Raw genomic sequence first — 19807 nt, forward strand, 5'->3', positions numbered from 1 at the left:
ATGAAGATGACCGTGAGACCTTTAGCCTTTGTCAGTTAATATGGTGTACTACATTGATTAATTTTCACATGTTGAATCAACCTTGAATTCCTGAGATAAATCCTACTTGGTCATGGTATGTAATCCTTTTTATATGTTTCTGGGTTTGGTTTGCTAGTGTTTTGTTGAGGATATTGATATCTATATTCATAAGGGATACTGGCCTATAGTTTTTTTTTCTGGTGATGTCTTTGTCTGATTTTTAAATCAGGCCTTATAGTCTGAGTTGGGTGGTATTCTTTTCTATTCCATTATTTTTAATAGTTTGTGAAGTAGAGGTATTAATTCTTTTTTAAATGTGTAGTACAGTTCACCAGTTAAGCCATATGGGCCTGGGTTCTTCTTTGTGAGATGTTTTTAAACTACTGAGTCAATCTCTTTACTCGTTATAAGTCTATTCAGATTTTCTATTTATTCTTGAGTCAATTTCAGCAGTTAGTGTCCTTCTAAGATTTTCCATTTCATCCAAGTTATCTAATTTGTTGGCATACAGTCATTCACAGTATTTCCTTTTAACTCTTTTTATTTCTGTAAGGTCAGTAGTGATGTCTCCTCTTTCATTCCTGATTTTAGAAACTTGAGTGTTCTTCATCTCCCTTAGTTATTGATCTTTTCAAACAACCAACTTTTGGTTTCATTGATCTTCTCTGTTGTTCTTCTATTCCCTACTTCATTTATTTCCACTATAGTATTTATTATTTCCTTCTTTCTGCTAGCTTTGGGTTTAGACTGCTCTTCTTTTCCTAGTTTCTTTAGATGTAAGGTTATGCTACTGATTTGAGATCTTAATTATTTTTTAAGTGTTTACAGCTAGAATGTCCCTTTAACCTTTAGGTTGTTTTACAGTCTGTCCCGGAGAAGGTACCATGTGCCCTTGAGAAAGATGTGTATTCTGCTCTTATTAGGTGAAGTGTTCTACTGATGTGTTAGATCAAGCTGGTTTGTAATCTTGTGCAAGTCTTCTTTTTCCTTGTCACTCTTCTGCCCAATTGTTCTATCCATTATTGAAAATACGGTATTAAAGTCTCCAACTATTATTGTTACCTCTTTCTCCCTTTAATTTTTTCAGTTTTTCTTCATGTAGGTACATATATATTTATAATTTTTCTTCTTGCTGGATTGATTCCTTTATCATTATAAAATGCCTTTATTTATCTCTAATAATAATTTTTGTCTGAAAGCCTATTTCAGCACAGCTATTCCAGCTTTCTTTTGCTTATTGTTTACATGGTATATCTTTTTTCAGACTTTTACTGTCAACTTATTTATGTTATTGAATCCAAAGTTTGTTTCTTATAGACAGTATTTGGATCATGCTTTTTATCTATCTTCCAATCTCTGCCTTATGATAAAAGTATTTAATACATTTACATTTAATTAAACTACTACTAAAATAGAATTTACACTTGCCATTTTGCTATTTGTTTTCTGTATGTCTTATGTTTTTGGTCCTCTATTACTGCATCACTGCCTTCTTTACGTCAAATAGATATCTTCTAGTGTACCATTTTAATTCCCTGTTGTTTCCTTTAATTTTTATAGTTATTTTCTTAGTGGTTGCCTTGAGGATTATAATTAACATCTTAACTAAAACAATCTCACTTGGATTAATACCAACTTAATCTTAATTCTATAAATTTTTGCTGTAATATAATTTTATCCACTTCCTGCATCATTTGTGTTCTTATTGTCATACAAGTTATATCTTTATACATTGTAAATCCATCAACACAATTTTTTAATAATTGCTTTATGCATTTTCTTTTAAATAAGATAGGAAAAGGAAAGAGTTGCAAACAAAAATATATTTATACTGCCTTTTACATTTACCTATATACTTACCTTTACAGTGCTCTTTATTCCTTTATGTAGATTCAAGTTATTGCTGTGTATCCTTTTATTTTAGCCTGAAGTACTCCCTTCAGTATTTTCTGTAGGGAAGTTCTCCTAGTAATTTTTTCATAAATTTTTTGTTTCTCTTAGAATGCCGTAATTTCTCCTTCATTTTGGAAGGACAGTTTTGCTCAGTATAAAATTCTTGGTTGATACTCTTTCAGTACTTTGGTGCATCATCACACTGCCTTCTAGCCTCCATGGTTTCTGATGTAAAGTCAGCTGTTAATCTTATTGAAGAACACTTGTATAGGATGAGTTGTTTTTCTCTTACTTATTTTAATAAGTCTTTGACTTTGACTTTCAATAGTTTGACTATGACATGTGTAGATATCTTTGAATTTATCCTACCTGGAGTTTGTTGAGTTTCTTGGATGGAGCCCTCTACAGACATCTCATTCCTCAGGTTTTTCTTTCAAGTTTTTTGGTCAGCCTCTTGCCTCAAGTGGTACTGCCCCAAGTGGCTTCAAGTAGTTCAATGTTAAACAATTGCACCTGATTGTTTTTGATAAATACCCAAGGGACAGAGCTTTCCTTGCTGAGGGAACTGAGTCAGGCAAACCAAAATAAGCCCTGTAAATGGGACATTTCCAAGAAACTTCCAGATTGATCAAGTAATAACAATTCTCTGTTCATGGAGATGGGGCTTCTCAGAGCATTCCAAACCCATTCTGCCCCCTTCAGTGATTGCTAGGCTGCTGGTTTTCATAGGTACCATGGTTTCAAGGCTGTTGGTTTCCAGGCTACCACAGAGCTGGGGAGAGTGAATGGGACTAGAGCAAGTTAAAACACTACAAAGCTTGCTATTCTTACCAAGATGGCTTCTTTAAATAAACACTCCTCTAATTGTTAAAGTCTTCTGTTAATTTCCATAATTCTGAAAAACTGATTATGGCATTTCCCCACAATGTTCTAGCTACTTTTATAGAGAAATTAATTTTTAGAGGTCCTTACTCCATCATTCCAAAATGCTTCCACCCTTATAAGGATTTGAAGGACATGTCTTGAAGATTCTCTTTATTTATTTTTTTAATTTTTAAAATTGAAGTATAGTCAGTTTATAATTCTTTTTATTTAAAAGTAGAGCTTCTTAACATTATAAAGGGTTGTTTCACAGCAGCTTCATTGGGAGCCTAATGTAGAGAAGACCTTCTCTCAAACATCATTGTGGGTATGGCTTTTGATTAGTGGAGTGGATTATAAACTGATACATAAAAGACCACAAAGGGTTTATTTAAGGCTTTTAAAGGATTATACCAGTTTCAATTGAGAGAGACAGACACTTCAAAGTGAAGAAGTCTTTTAACACCCAAACTTTTACAAGCAGAAAGTAGGCTTGGAACTCAGCTGAAAACATGAACTGTTTTACATGTAAAAAGAAGAGTGACTCAGAAGGTAAGATTAAAATCCCAAGATCCCAGAAGGGAGACCCAAGAGACACAGACAACAATTCCCAGAGAGCAGAATTGAGTCCTAATTATGGAACAAACTTGCAATATGTGCTCAAATATATTTCAGAATTACTGTGGACCAGTGACTGCTATATTCCTCTTATTTTCCTCTTTACGAACCAAAGAGTGTAGAGCTTATGCCTAACCTACCATTATATGTTGGCTATGTGGGGAGCAGAAAACATCTCTTTGTTTACAGTTCTTCATATTAAGAAGAATATATTCAAACTGATCCTTAAGGACCACACTTAAGTAGCCTCATTCATATTTGAACCTGATTTAAATGATAAGATTCTGGACTTCAAGCTGATGCCATAATGGGATAAGCCTTGGATGTCTATGGGAAGGAGATGAGTGCATTCTGCAAAAAAAAAAAAAAAAAGGGCAGGAGGGGGATGGTGAACTGTTGTGGCCAGAGGGTGGACTGTGGTAAATTGTAATTTTCAAAGATAGTCATAATAATATTTCACATACCCACATGCTTTCCTTACAATGTTATTTTGATATTCTTCCCATTGAGTTATGGTGTCCATGTCCCTTCCCCTTGAACCTAGGTGGACCTTTTGGACCTTTGTGTCTGCCTCTATCAATATAGATGAGACAGAAGTAACACTGTAATTTTCAAGGTTAAGTCATAAAAAGTCCATGCACTGCTGCCTTCCACTTCAGGGGTACACACTCTTGGAACTCAGGCACCATGTTGTTAGAAAGTCTAAACTATCCCACATGGAGAGGCCACGTGTAGGTTTACTGTCCACCAGCCCAGTTCAGATCCCAGCCAACAGCCAGAATCAACCACAAACCATGCAAACTCCTGACATCTCCAGATAATCCTAGGTCCCAGCTGTTGAGTCACCCTCTATCTTCAAGTCTTCCCAGCTGAGTCCCCAGATGTTGTGAAAGAGAGATAAGCCATTCTTTCTACGACACGTCCAAATTTCTGATCCACAGAAACCATGAAAGATAATAAAACAATTCTCATTGTTTTAAGCCACTAAGTATGGGGATGATTTGTTTTACAGCAATAGACAACTGGAACTTATACCTTGACAATATCATTTAAAACCCCATGCCTGGACATTTGAGTTACTTAATTTTTTTGCAACTGTGAACATTGCTGCTATGAACATTCTTGTAGACTTTCCCTCCACACATCTAAAAGAGTGTCTCTTGGGTATGTACTTAGCTGTTCAGATTTACAGAATAATGTCAAATTGTTTTTCAAAGAGGTTGTACTAAGTTACATTCCATCAACAAGGTAAAAGTAATCCTGTTGATCGCTTACCTAAGGGCTCTTACACTGGCTATCCCCTCTGCCTAGAATTCTTTTCCCCTAGACATTCAGCAATTCACTCCCTCATGCTTTTCAAATCTCTCTCAAATGTTACTTTCTCAATGAGGTATACCCTGACTTACTCCATTTAAATTGAAATTTATCCCACTATCCCCAACATCGTTCTCAACTGACTTCACCTTTTTCTATATCTCCCTTTCTAGCACACTATATAACCAGCTACTTACTACATTTATTGCTTCTTGTCCATCCCCTCCCAGAATAACATAAGCCACCACAAGAACTGGCATTTTTGTCTTTTTGTTCACTGCTATGTCCTGAGCACCTAAAAGCATACCTAGTGAAAAGTAGGGTTGGATGAATTTTCATTGAATAAATGAATGAATGTCTACATTTTTTCCAATGCCCTATATTAACAGACTTTGTAATTTTTGCCAATTAAACAGATAAATGTTAACTCAATGTTGTCCTAATTTATTTTTCCTTGATAACTCATGAGACTGAATTCCTCTCCTTGACATTTCATAGCCATATAAATTTCTTTTTCCATGAAACCCCTGTTCATGTCATTTATCCATTTCCTATTTGAATTGTTTGCACTCTCTCTCTCTTTTTTCCCCTTTTTTTTTTTTAATGGACGTACTGGGGACTGAATCCAGGACTTTATGCATGCTAAGCTTGAGCTCTACTGCTGAGCTATTACCCCCTCCCATTTTTTCTCTTTTTATTGAATTGTAAGAATTCTGCATGTATAATCTTGATACTGATCTTTTGCAAGTTATATGTACTGCAAATATCTTCTCCCAGTGTACTTGTCTTTAGCATGTTTAATAAACAGAAATTCTTTGTTTTAATATAATCAATGTTATGGTAAATTCTTTTTATGTCTTGTTTAAGAATAAACTAGTCTTAGGCCAGAGCATCAATGGGGGGGCAGTCCTTTCTAAAACTTTCTTTTTAATTAAAAACTTACTTTATTGACTACAGAGGTTCTGTGCATGAAATTTAAGATATTACAAAGGCCCTCCAGGGAGACAAGCCCAACCACCCCCAGAGCCAGGCCCCTCTCTTTCACTCAGCCGCTTCACCTTCTCCCCTCTGGCAACATAATGAGAGATAACACCATCAATCACTCCCCAAGAGCTGCCATGTGGGCAAGAGGTGGGGAAAGTGGAAAAGAGCCCAAGGGAAGGGGCTGCAGTTTAGAAATATCAACTGGCAGGAGTAGCCCTCCCCCTGCCAGAGGACTGGACAAGTCCCAGCAGAAGACTCAAAGGGGCATTTAGGGATTTGAAATGTAGCAAAAACAATGATAATGAAGGGAGGAACTAAGGAGAGCTCCAGCTAAAGTGGAAAGTGCTTTTAAAAAAGAGACACCCTTTCAGATGAGCCCCACTGAGGCAGGGGACAGTCAGGGTAACCTCTGCGCCTCTAGGAGAACCAGCATTGGTGTGATCTACACGTTGGCACAGGTTTCTGGAAATGAGTGGACATCAAAGGACAGGGAGGGAGAAGGGAATGGGGTTGTTTGAACCCAAGGCTCTATGTCATTAGTGTTCAGACCTTAATTTGTCATTCACTGATCACAGGCTTCCAAAGGCCTCCTCAGCTTCACAACCCAAAGATAAAAGTTACTTTTCCTGAATGGAGAAAGGGAGAAATTGCAAAACATAAACACAGAAGATGCCCCTGTCCACCTTCCTAAGATTAGCTCAGCTATCAGTGTATAGCCTGCAGGGATTCTCAAAGTCCCAAGTTGCCCACAACTGGCCGGGTCACTAAATCTCATCTGAAGTGTTCAGATTTTGCCTCCAGTGAATATTTGGCTTTGACACTTTCTGTCATCTCTGCTGAAAAGAGAATCAACAACCAGTCGCTGCTGCCAGAGCTCTGGGCACGGGCAAACCTCCCACCTCAGGCCATCCTCCTCTGCACCCACCTCCCCAACCCTCCAGAGAGAGACGGCCAGTGCTGAGCACTGGACTGAGAGCCAAAGAGCCCAACCCTGCTCAAAGTATTTCTCCTCTTGCACATGACACAGCAGTTGTTCCGCTTGTTCTGAGATGAAACCCAAGGCCAGAAACTGAAAGGCCATCAGCTGGAGAAGGGAGTCCAGGTCTGCCCTTTATCCTAGACCACAGGCTGCAGGAAAACATCAAATGAACCTCTGTGTCCTGCAAAATGGCACAAGGCACCCAGAGTAAGCCCACTCATCTCAGGGTAAATCCCCCAGCCTGGGAGATATCACCAGGCCTGTGATCATGAGAATTTCTCCTCTAGCCTTTTCAGGAAATGTGGTCCCCACACAGGCAGACAGCACCAGGACATGGGTAGTTTGGGCCCTGATGGGTAACTCTTCAGGAAAGGGAGCCCCACACCCCAACTATTCACAGTGTGCCAACCTTCCGGCCCTAGCTCGAGAACCTGCACACAAACAGGGCCTACCCAGAGAATCTGAAGCACGGGAGTGGGAGGAGGGGAGCGGGAGTCCTGCCTCCAAGGAGTTCCCAGTCTAAGGAAGAAATCATCATTACGATGTTCCTAATCTAAAGGGTGGTGGAGTCTGCTGTCAGGTAAAGAACCTCCCCACAGAAAGTCTTCAGCACAGGGAGGCCCCGACAAGGCAGATCACAATAGAGCTACTGCACTGAACAAGCAAAAACATAAGACATCCAGTGAAACTTCATTTTCAGATAAATAAGGAATCTTTTTAGTATAAGTATGTCCCGTGCAATATTTGGGACATACTTAAACTTAAAAAGAAATCCACAAAAAGACAACCTATGGAATGGGAGACAATTTTTGCAAAAGATAAGACTGACAAGGGCTTAATCTCCAGAATATATAAACAGCTCATACAACTTACTAACAAAAAAACAAACAACCTAATCCAAAATTGTGCCAAAGACCTAAACAAGCATTTCTCCAGTGAATACATACAAACAGCCAATAGGCACATGAAAAAATGCTCAACATCACTAATTATCAGAGAAATGCAAATCAAAACTACAGCGAGGTATCACCTCACACCAGTTACAATGGCCATCATTCAAAAGTACACAAATGATAAATGCTGGAGAGGGTGTAGAGAAAAGGGAACCCTCCTACACTGCTGGTGGGAATGTAGCTTGGTGCAGCCATTATGTCAAACATATTAGGGATTCCTCAAAATCTAAAAATAGACTTACCAATATGACCCAGCAATCCCACTCCTGAGCATCCAGAAGGAACCTTAATTCAAAAAGATACATGCACCCCAGTGTTCATAGCAGCACTATTTACAACAGCCAAGACAAGGAAACAACCTAAATGTCCATTAACAGACGACTAGATAAAGAAGCTGTGGTATATTTCTACAGTGGAATACTACTCAGCCATAAAAAAGAATAAAATGCCATTTGCAGCAACATGGATGGACCTGGAGGCTGTCATTCTAAGTGAAGTAAGCCAGAAAAAGAAAGAAAAATACCATATGATATCACTCATATGTAGAATCTAAAATAAAAAAAAAACAACAACAAAAACAAAAACAAAAACCACAAACTTATCTTCAAAGCAGAAACAGACTCACAGGCATAGAAAACAAACTTATGGTTACCAGTGGGGAAAGGCGGTGGAAAGGGATAAACTGAGAGTTTGAGATTTGCAGATACTAACTAATATATATAAAATATACAAACAAGTTTATACTGTATAGCACAGGGAACTACACTCAATATCTTCTAGTAACATAGTGAAAAAGAATATGAAAATGAATATATGTATGTTCCTATATGACTGAAGTATTATGCTGTACACCAGAAATTGACACAACATTGTAAAATGACTATACTTCAATAAAAATATTTTTAAACAAACAAACAAATAAATAAAATGGTGCAGCTATTGTGGAAAAAAAAATCCTCATTTATCTGAAACTTAAATTTAACTAGATACCTTGTACCTGGCAACTCTAGAACGGAACAAAATCACAAGGCCCAAACCTAAGTCTGTGTGTGTGGCAACGTGTGAGAAGACAGAAATTAAGGAGTCACACAGTCGTAATGCTGAGGGGACAGAAAATAAAAAGGTGGCTCAGAGTCAGCAGCGGCCAGTGCCCAGGTTACCTGGAATACCGCAGATTCTGACAGTCCCGGGGCTGCTGCCGGCTGCATCCCTGGGTCGTAGGCAGTGTGGGACCCTGAGGAAGGAGTCCGGCGGCTGCCCGGTGGCCCTGCGGCCAGCGTCGTCCCCCCCACCTCGAGCCAGAGCTGCAGCAAAGCACCCTGGGAGAGCGGGGCTGGGGCGGGGCTTCGGGGAGACGGGGCTTCGGGGAGGCGGGGCCAGGATCCCCGAGCGAGCGCAGATGGTGCCCCAGGACAGCGCCCTTTCAAAGTGAAGAGGGAGGAAAGCTCCGTGAGTCCAACGCTGCTGGGGGTACTGATAACAGGGAACCTGTGAGCCGGGGAAGCTGAAGGCCAGGAAACGGCATGATCCAGAGCAGAAGACGCAGTCTCTGAAGGCCCGAACTCCCTGCGAAGTCAACTCAGAACACCTCTGCCTAAGGGAAGTCAGAGGTTCCATCTTCTCAGAGGGAACCTTCAGAAAGGCAGTTTTTCAGAGACAGTTTTAACAACCTCGGCTCCCACAGGCCTGAGGCTTGAGAATTGCTGTCACTCACCTTGCCGCAGTTCAGGCCTTCCTCTTCCTCTCCTCTTCCTGACTTGGGGCACCTGGCTCCTGGTCCCTGGTGTCCTCCTACCAGAAGGACTGAGAAGATCTGAACGGTCCCGAACATCGGGGTCAGAGTAGCTCTCACCATCGCTGAGAGTGGCAGTCGGGCTGCCTGTTTTGGGGAGCTCTGAGGAGAACCTGAGGCAGCCTCAGCATCACCACTGCTGTTATTGCTGTTTACCAGGCACTAATTGTATACCAGGCAATGTTAAGAACTTTATCCACTGCCTCGCTTAATGCGCAAACCACCTGGGAAGTGGGCACCGTTGATTCCTTTTTACAGACGAGGACCTGAAAGCCCCGGGCATCTACCAATCTAGACAGTTAACACTCAAGGGTAGAGGAGACCGGTGAGACAAAATACCGGACTTCTGAATTGATCTTTGAGGCTAAATTCCCGATTCTTAGGGGAGAATGGTAAGTCCTTGCAAAGCTGCTCTCTAACAGCAGGGGGCGCCAATGTCCTCGAAAAGGTACTAACCGCGGAAAATCTAGACGCGATTGGTACAGAGGAATACAGATGCCAAAGGGAAGAAGTGGAAACCCTCCCTTGGGCCTCACGAACCCCAGAAAAGAAACTCAAAATAAAACTGGTCTGTGATGTAGACACCTCAGGCCCAGATTTAGATCCCGGGTATCTAGCCATCTTATCAGCTTCCCCAGAGCTCAGCCAATGTCCCGTGGGGAAAACCAGCCTGGCCTTTGCGGCTCCTATGGTTTCTCATCTGTCATACCAGTCTTCGAGATGGCCACAACCTCTGCGGTTTCTCTTTCCCTACATGGAGTGTGCTGGCTCAGGTCAAGTCCACGCCCATGCTCAGAATAGGCACATGCCCCCAAGGAAGGAAATGAGTAGAGATCAGCTGGCCTAGGAAAGGCTTTCTTCTCTAATTTAGTTCTCCTCCTATTCATTGCATCCACTGCTCTCCATTGTCTTTCAAAACATGACTTACAACTTACCCAGTTTTCTTCTAGTTACTGTGTTATTGCAGTGGTACTGGTGGTGGCCTGTTGCAACTTTCTACATCCTACTCAGGAGCAGAAGTCCAGTTTCACCCTCTAAGCTTCTGCTTTCTCACTTGTGAAATGATTATGAGTGTGTAAGTATTAAGTGAAAGGAAGGATGTCAATCAGCCAACACAGTGCCTAGAGCGTCGGGGCACTTAGCAGAGAAGGAAATTTACTTTGGTCGGCCACCTGAGGGATTTGCAGGGGAGGCCCTCTGGGTCCTGGTGAAGAGCTCTGGCCTTGGTGTCAGTAGGCTCAGATTTGAACCCCAGCTCCCCAATTTGTAAGTTGTTTGACCTTGAATAAGTTGCTTAACTTCGCTCAGCCTCAGTTTTCTTCCCAGTCAAATGAGAAAAACTAATGTCTATCTCATAGTTTTGTGAGGATGAAATGAGATCCCATATGTGAAGTCCCTGACACTGTGCCTGGCTCCTGGTATGGCCTCAGTGGTAACTAGTGGTACATCTTATTTCACTTACTAGCTGAAATCAGGGTAGGCAGATTAAGGCATTGTAGTATTTGGAGAGTGCCTATAAAAGACCAAATGTTATCATGGATATCACAAAGCCATAAGGTAATAATAAAGGTTTCTTACACTTTGTATCCATTGAGCGATTGTCCCAAGTGCTTTGACAATCACCATCTCTCCACATCCTCACCACCACCAGTTGGCCCTTCATATCTGTGGGTTCCATATTCAGTTTCAACCAACTACAGATCAAAAATATTCAGGGAAGAAAAATTCCGGAAAGTTCCAAAAGGCAAAACTTGAATTTGCCACATGCAGCTCTCCCAGGCAGGCAGAGGGCAGCATGTGTGAGAACTCACATGACAGTGCATGAAACATTCAAAATTAGGGAAGGTGGCGAGCCAGGTGGCAGAGAGAGTGACGGTTAAATCTCTGTTGTGGCTGCATGCTCCTGTTAGACCCAGGCCCCAGCCACAGCCTGCAGGCCCAGCCTGTCCCGCCCTTGGTGGCCTCTCCGCCCCACCTTCTGCAGGGGAGGATCTAAAGAGCATTGAGAAAAGGGAGCAGGAGGCGGCCTTTCCAGGATTCTCTGATCTTAAACAACAGTAACAGAGTCTGGCTTACTTCAGAAAAAACTAATTTATTGGAAGCAGATGTTATAGCATCAAAGGAAAGGCTGAACAACTGAGACTTGAAGAGGACAGGCACAAAGGGAGTGCCACAGATACAGGCAGCAGGGATTAAGGGACGGTCACCACCATCAGAACAAATCTTCCCAACCGCCTCCAGTCCTTGTGCTGCTCCACTGGGGATTCTGGTTCCCCAGAGACAGACTCACAGAGGCTCAGTTTGGGTCACATGCTCAGTTCTTGGCCACAAGACAATACACATAGACTGACAGTCTCTTGATAAGACAGCTTCCAAGGGGGGAGGAGTGTTCCCCAAAGGAAAATCACAAAGAAATTATGGTGACATTCCCAAAGAAGTGGGAAAGGGTTCTGGGGGAAAAAAAATTCAGCAATGGCTTGTAGTAATATTTAATGAAAAAGAATATGTATGTGTGTATGCATGTATATATATATCTGAATCTCTATACAGTAATGAGAAACTAATACAACATTGTAAATCAACAACAAAAAAAAAGATCAGATGTTTACTACAGATTCTGAAGGAAAGGCAGGAGGATCATTAAGGAGAAGTTGGATTCCTGTAGGTTTTTCTAGGAAATAAACTTAGCACTGTGTGGGGGGTGGACCATATAGGAGGTTTAGGAAACAGGAAGCAAAGAAGGAGCCACCAGATGGCACCTCATAGCAGGCCACACGTCACGTGACCCTCCCCCAGGCCTCAGTCTCTGACTCATTGTAGCGTTCAGAGAGATAAGGTAACCATAAATAAATAAGTTACCAAGCATAATGAGAGGTGGCAGAGGAAACTGAGAAGGAATTTATTCATTCCCCAATAATTGTGTATAAACATGTTCATCTGACTCTGACATGCTCCTCTGCTTTGGAGGATGAAGGAAGAAATAAGTGTTACCTATAGATGAGATTCCGGGTGTGCAGAGCAAGAGGAAAGTAAGTCATGGGATCTGCTGACAGACTTAGAGGCAGGAAGCACCCAAGATGGGCCAGTGCCACTTCTCCTGCTCCTGGAGACCTATCTGTTGGAACGACATCGTGGTTTCCTTCCTGGACAAGGAAGCTTTGCTCAAAATATGCCAATCCAATGCATAATTTCTCACAGGAAGAACATTTCAAATGTGGTTGCAGTATCTCAAGAAGATATTGCAAAAGGACTGAAGATAAAAATTGCACAACAGGTGGACACTGGGTTGGAACGGGAAGCCCTGGCTTGCCTTCGTGCTGTTTTGCCTCATTGGAGTAGAGCTCAAGGTTCTTGTACAGTTTTGAGGCGTTGGCCTCACAGTTTCTGAAAGTCTCGTTTTTTCCACTCTTCACAGAAGATGTCTTCCATTGCATTAGATGGAAACTTTTGGGTGCAAAAAGAGTGGCACTGATTCCAAGGAAAGGAGCTCAGAGATGAAAGTCTGATGTGTAATGAGTCAAATCTTCAAAACACCACTGCCAAAACCAAGAGGTATCTTTTTAGCAGAAAGGTGGTAGGAAAGATTGTGGCCACTTCCAGCAGCATGGGTTGCTTCCATGTGAAGCAAGCTGCTGAATTTACAATAAGAACTGGAGCAAATATAGGAACACGTGAAGGACAAGCAGCACAGGTTCCTTAAAGAGGAAACTCTTATTGCTAATGCACTACAATCATTTGCTTACTGGTGTCTCCAGCTCAGATCTCTTTTTCCAATTTAATCCACTTGCTACCAGCTTGCAGACTGATCTTTCTATTGAATCACCACCCTAGTGTGCCGACCCTCCTAAATCATTCTAAACTTCTTAGCCGAATTTTCCCGATTTTTAGTTATTTCCATATTTCCTTGATGATTTTGTCATTTCTCTGCACCATCCATATTATTACTTCCTGAACATTGATTAAAGTGTCTCATTTATTTTGCCTCACTGTAAGCAACACTATCATTATTGTTTAAATATTTTCAATGTACATTAATCTAAACGCCTAACTTTAAGCATCCATCGCATACCACTAGAAATCATCTCGTGCGTCCCCAGGCAGCACTGCTCTTTGGGAAATGTGATTCAAGGCCTGTCCATGGCACCTACCAAGCACCCTTAATAAGCCCTGCACTCAGGCCAAAGTGGGCAATTCACCATTCCCCACACACGCAGCCCACCTCCGTGTTTGTCTGCCTCTCAAATCACACTAATCATCCACGACCCAGGCCTCCAGTGCCCCCCAGCCTGAAGGAGTTTTGCCTCTGTGAACTCTCACTGCACTTGGAGCACTGGTGACTTCTCACTTTAGGTTCAGTGTAGATCTCCTTGAAATAGGAGGTTTGCATAGATGCCTTCTCCTCTTTCAGAACATCAGCAGGCTTCCTGAGACCAGAGGCCATTACCTGGTCATTTGGTAGAGTTAACACTTATCGAATGAATGTATCCCCTCACTATCTAGTCCTCTTTTGGGTAAAACACAAATCCAATGTCATTCTCCTGCTTCCCACGAAATAAAGTTCCAATAACTTAGCAGACATAAAGAGACAAGGTCCTTTACAACTTGGCCCCAAATGTCATTTTATCCAGCGCACTATCTCCCCTCTCCCAGCCACCACCCCTCCCCAACGACACACTCTGTCTCTAGCTACACCCAACTCCTTGCTATCTCTTTGGCTAGTCTCCCTTCCAGTATTAAACATACTCCTACTCTGTTTATCAAACTCCAACTCAGTCCTTAAGTGTTAGCTAAAATGGCATTTCTCCCTTGAAGCCTTTCCCAGCTCTCCTAGGTCCCTCCCTCCTCTCTATTCTCAAGTCATTCTATACATTTTTTTTATTGAAGCACTTGTCACTGATATTATAATTTCTCATTTAAATGACTGTTGCTCCCATTAGCCCATAAGCTCCCATAAGCAAGGATCTTATTCAATATCCCCAGTGCCTAGCACAGTGCCTGGCATATAGTCAGTACTCAGTACTTGAAGAGTGACCAATGCAGGGGTAAGAAAGTAGGCTCTCTAGTCAGACCTCTGGGATCTGAACCCAAGCATTGTCACTGCTTCCCTGCTTGGGCAGGTTACTTAACTCTTCCATGCCTCAGTTTCCTCATCTTTAAAATGGTAATAACTCATAGAGTTGTTCTTTCTTTTTTTTTTTTTCTAAACTTGAATTACCCTTTTTATTCTTTTTTTTAAACATTTTTTATTGATTTATAATCATTTTACAATGTTGTGTCAAATTCCAGTGTTCAGCACAATTTTTCAGTCATTCATGGACATATACACACTCATTGTCACATTTTTTTCTCTCTGAGTTATCATAACATTTTGTGTATATTTCCCTGTGCTATACAGTGTAATCTTGTTTATCTATTCTACAATTTTGAAATCCCAGTCTGTCCCTTCCCACCCTCCACCCCCTGGCAACCACAAGTCTGTATTCTCTGTCTGTGAGTCTATTTCTGTCCTGTATTTACGCTTTGTTTTTGTTTGTTTGTTTGTTTGTTTTTGTTTTTGTTTTTTAGATTCCACATATGAGCGATCTCATATAGTATTTTTCTTTCTCTTTCTGGCTTACTTCACTTAGAATGACATTCTCCAGGAGCATCCATGTTGCTGCAAATGGCGTTATGTTGTCAGTTTTTATGGCTGAGTAGTATTCCATTGTATAAATATACCACAGCTTCTTTATCCAGTCACCTGTTGATGGACATTTAGGCTGTTTCCATGTTTTGGCTATTGTAAATAGTGCTGCTATGAACATTGGGGTGCAGGTGTCATCCTGAAGTAGATTTCCTTCTGGATACAAGCCCAGGAGTGGGATTCCTGGGTCATATGGTAAGTCTATTCCTAGTCTTTTGAGGAATCTCCACACTGTTTTCCATAGTGGCTGCACCAAACTGCATTCCCACCAGCAGTGTAGGAGGGTTCCCCTTTCTCCACAGCCTCTCCAGCATTTGTCATTTGTGGATTTTTGAATGACGGCCATTCTGACTGGTGTGAGGTGATACCTCATTGTAGTTTTGATTTGCGTTTCTCTGATAATTAGTGATATTGAGCATTTTTTCATGTGCTTTTTGATCATTTGTATGTCTTCCTTGGAGAATCATAGAGTTGTTCTGAGGATTAAATGAGTTAAAAACTATAATGAGCTTAGAACAGAGCTCTGCACATTAAATGCTCAATAAAGTCTGTTATTTACATTATTCCCATCAAAGGCTCTGTGACCAGACGATCTCATGTAATGCTTCCATAACTGACTTGGATATGGAATGCCCCATGAATTCTCCATGTTTTTAAATGACAGCAAATTGTTGCTGCTAAACTCCTAAAAGGTCTTTAGAAGTTGGATAAAGAAGAGAGAATATGGCCAAGTGGTGAGTTCATGAGGATGGAAGCATTTCAATATACATTATTCCGGATGTGTCTGTGAAGGAGTTTCTGTATGTGATTAACATTTAAATTGGTAGACTGAGTAAAGCAGATTGCCCTCCCTAATGTGGGTGGGCCTCACCCAATCGGTTGAAGACCTGAATAGAACAAAAAGGCTGAGTAAGAGAAAACTCTTCCTGCCTGCCTTCCTTGAACTGGGATTTTGGTCTTTTTCTGCCCTCTGTCTCCAACTGAAAAATCAGATCTTCTTGGATCTTGAGTCTGCCAGCTTTTGGACTGGACCTATACCATTGGGTCTCCTGGGTCTCCAGCATCTTTCGACTTCTCAGCCTCCATAATCATGTGAGCCAGTTCATTATAATATGGATACACATACATCCTATTGGTCCTGTTTCTCTAGATAATCCTGACTATGAAGACAATCTTGCCCCTTGCTTTAGAATGTAAACGTCCTTAAGTACCTATGACTTTGCCTTCAGTCTTTTGGGGACTCTCTTGAAACTTAGAAACAAAAAGAAAAGTCACATTAGAATAATGCCAGATTATTTATTCTGTAATTTTTGATTAATTAATTTCCTAATACAGATGATTCAAATGGGATCATCTATAAGACAAAATAAATATTCAGACTTAGAACTTACACCTGGGTTATGTTCTTCCTCCTTCCTCCAAACCCCTATAATAGTGAAAACAAACATGAGTAGGTTATTCCCGTAGGGGCCTATGGAAACAATCAATCATCCTTTGAGTTTGCTCCATGATCCTGTTTCATAGTCCCTTCTCTTGCCTCATACATGCCTGCACAAGCAGGTATACACTCCTCCCTCTTACCAGAAGCTGGAAAATAATGAAAGGAAGCCATAGCTGCCTGAATGCTGCTGGGAAAACATTGTGAGAGGAGAGCTCAGCAACCTGTGACCATGGAGATGGTTTGTAATCAGCAAACCAAAGCCCTCGCCTTCCTTCCTTCTCTGGGCATCCAAGAAATGGTTGGTTTAGAAACCCTGAGCCCACAGACTATTTTCCAGCAACAACTGCATAGCAACAGGATTAATATGCTACAAACCCAGCAGTCAAAACACTGCTTATGTCCTGCTTATCAAAACCAAAGTCACGACAACAGGCACACCAGGCTTCTTTTTAACTAGCACTAGGGCAGACTTGATATCCTGAACTACCTTCTCCACTGAAACTAAAACACTGGAGAAAATGTACAAGCCTCTTTTTAAAAACACATCGCTTAGCTGGCACAAAAGGAAGGGCATTGACAAAGGCCAAAATGAAGTGAAAGCAAGAACCTGGGGAAGGAAGCAGGTACCAAGGCTACTTTTGGCCCCAAGTTTCTTTTTCAACAGCTGCAAAGGCTTAGGGTTCATGAAGTAAAGCCTGAAATCCCACTAAAGTAAGGAGTCTATTAGGTGACCCTACCCAAACCTGGTGCCCCCTCCCAAGAGCTAAACCCTCAAGGCAGGAGCAGACAGGAAATAACCCATCATGCAAAAGGAGATGTCCATATTTTGATCAGGGCAAGTAGGGGGGCATCTCCCCTGGGAACTTGTAAAGCCAGTCTTCAAATGCACCTATTGTCTGAATTAATACTCTGGGTTAGTGCCTTGAGGTAACTCGCAGAAGTCAAAGCATACCCTCTCTGGAGGAACAAAACCTCCACTGAGGACTCAAAGAATCTCCATAATTTTCCAAGGAAAAAGAAAGAAATCACACAACACACAAGGAAACAAGACAATAAAATCCAAGCAGAAAATTCCACAGACAGCAAAATCAGATTACAGTGAGTTCAAATACTGTCATTATGAGATACAGAACACAAAATCTTTCTACAACTCAGCCTTGCCTATTTCCTCCTGTCACCAAATGCAATTCCTCACCAGTGCTCTGGCTCTCAACCCCTTTCTGTTTCTTCCCAGATTTCTGCCCTTGCTTTTCTTCTTGTTCAATCTTTCTCCATAGGCACTTTACTCACGGAGTAAGAACACATCCAGATCTTTCCCATTAAGGAAGGAAGGAAAGAAGAAAGAAAACTTGCTTTCCCCTCACCTTGCTCCACCCCTCTTTTAGCTAAGCTTCCAGAGAGAGCCATCATTGAGAGTTCCCCACTGCCCATTCACTCCTAAACTGGCTTCCGCACACCCCCCACCACTATTCTGAAAAAGCTCTTACCCGGGTTGTCAACATCTTAAATGACCATAATGCCAATTCCAGTGAACTGTAATCTCATCTGTTATTGCTGAGATATTTGCACCGTGGCCATTCCCTCCTCTCAGAAACTCTTTCCTCACTTGGCCTCTATGACATCACTTCCTTCTGATTTGTTTCTTACCTCCCTGGCTATTTCTTCCCAGTCTCCTTTGGCTGTTGTATCTCTGCCCACTTCCTAAAATGCTGTTGTTGTAAAGTTTCTGTTCTCAACATTTTCCACATTCTCCCTGGTCATATTATCCATTCTTAGGGCTGAACGCAGCCTTCTATGTCTGGGGCATGCATATCCTGGCAATGTAAGAAATCTTTCCAGAGGGTACTCCAGCGTGAATAGTTACAAAAGAATCAATTTCCAGATCCTCAATTTCCACGTATACTCCTTCCTAGAATCAATCTGCCTGAGAATATGCCTGTGATCAAGGTGTCTTCCCTCATAAGCTACCTCCCCCTCATCCTAAATTCAATTATAGTACATTTCTCCAGAGTTTATAGAAAAACCTCTGGGCCAGCAACTTGAAAAATTCCTGTAGGTACTGAGACCACTTACAATGACCTTAATATAGTGAATAACTTTAATATGGGTAATAAATGCTCTTGTAATTATGTGTTCAATAAAGTTGAAAAAAGACTAAATAAAGTTGTCAGCTGATTGATCATTAGAAATAGTTTTTGATGCTAGAACACTATGTGAATTGGGGTATATAATTCAGAAGGGGTTTAAAGAATTGATTGGCATTGACAACTCCTTCCATCCTCATCTACTTATTTGTATAAACAAAGTTTCTGAGCATTAATATCAAAGCAATAAAAAATATTGAGGGAATTTATGCTAAGCCCTGTGTTGTTCTAGCAATAAGGAATATTCATTCATGGATACATGAACTAGTAGAAAAAAAATCCCAACCCCACCAATCTCATTAAGAGATACATTTCCAGTAATATTTTACTTTTATGTTTAACAGTTGCTTATTTAAACTATATTTAATATTTTAATCAATTGCATACTAGGAATAATTTTAATGATAATTTAATCTAGAAGAAATTAATTAACAGCCTATGGTCTCAGGAGGAAAAATTTAATTTCTTTTAATAAATATATAACAATATTTGTTCAGATAACTATAAAAGGACATTCAGAAAAAATCATTTGATCATAAAAATGCATTACTTCAGGATTACATTTCATGGAAAAAGTGAAATGGAAACATAAGTTCAAGGAGAAAAAAGAAAGATGTAAAACTTTCACCATATGCAGCCATTATGAAAAACAGTATGGAGGTTCTTTAAAAAAATTAAAAATAGAGCTACCATATGATCCAGCAATCCCACTCCTGGGCATATATCTGCAAAAGATGGAAACTTTAATTTGAAAAGATACATGCACGCCAATGTTCACAGCAGTGCTATGTACAACAGGCAAGACATGGAAACAAGCTAAGTGTCCACTATGGATGAATGGATAAAGAAGATGTAGTGTGTGTGTGTATGTGTGTATGTATACACACACATACACATATATATATACTGCACACGCAATGGAATATTACTCAGCCATAAAAATAATAAAATATTGCCATTTACAACAACATAGATGGACCTAGAGATTATCATACTAAGTGAAGTAAGTCAACAGAGAAAGAGAAATATAAGATATCACTTACATGTGGAATCTAAAAATATGACACAAATGAATTTATTTCCAAAACAGAGACATACTCACAGACATAGAAAGCAATGGTTAC

The 19807-nt window shown here is 40.8% G+C and overlaps 1 protein-coding gene across 1 annotated transcript in view; it reads right to left on the minus strand.

Moving 5' to 3' along the window:
- LOC116666098 overlaps window positions 1-9478 on the minus strand; it is a 30435-nt gene extending 20957 nt beyond the window's left edge. Inside the window, exons 1-2 of the mRNA XM_032488197.1 lie at window positions 9338-9478; window positions 8784-9043 (exon numbers count right to left, since the gene is read on the minus strand). Of these exons, the coding sequence (XP_032344088.1) occupies window positions 8784-9043; window positions 9338-9478 (401 nt within the window). The remainder of the gene's footprint in view (window positions 1-8783; window positions 9044-9337) is intronic.
- Window positions 9479-19807: the final 10329 nt, after the last annotated feature.

This window comes from Camelus ferus, chromosome 9 (assembly GCF_009834535.1).
Source record: "Camelus ferus isolate YT-003-E chromosome 9, BCGSAC_Cfer_1.0, whole genome shotgun sequence".
In the NCBI taxonomy this organism is placed as follows: Eukaryota; Metazoa; Chordata; class Mammalia; order Artiodactyla; family Camelidae; genus Camelus; species Camelus ferus.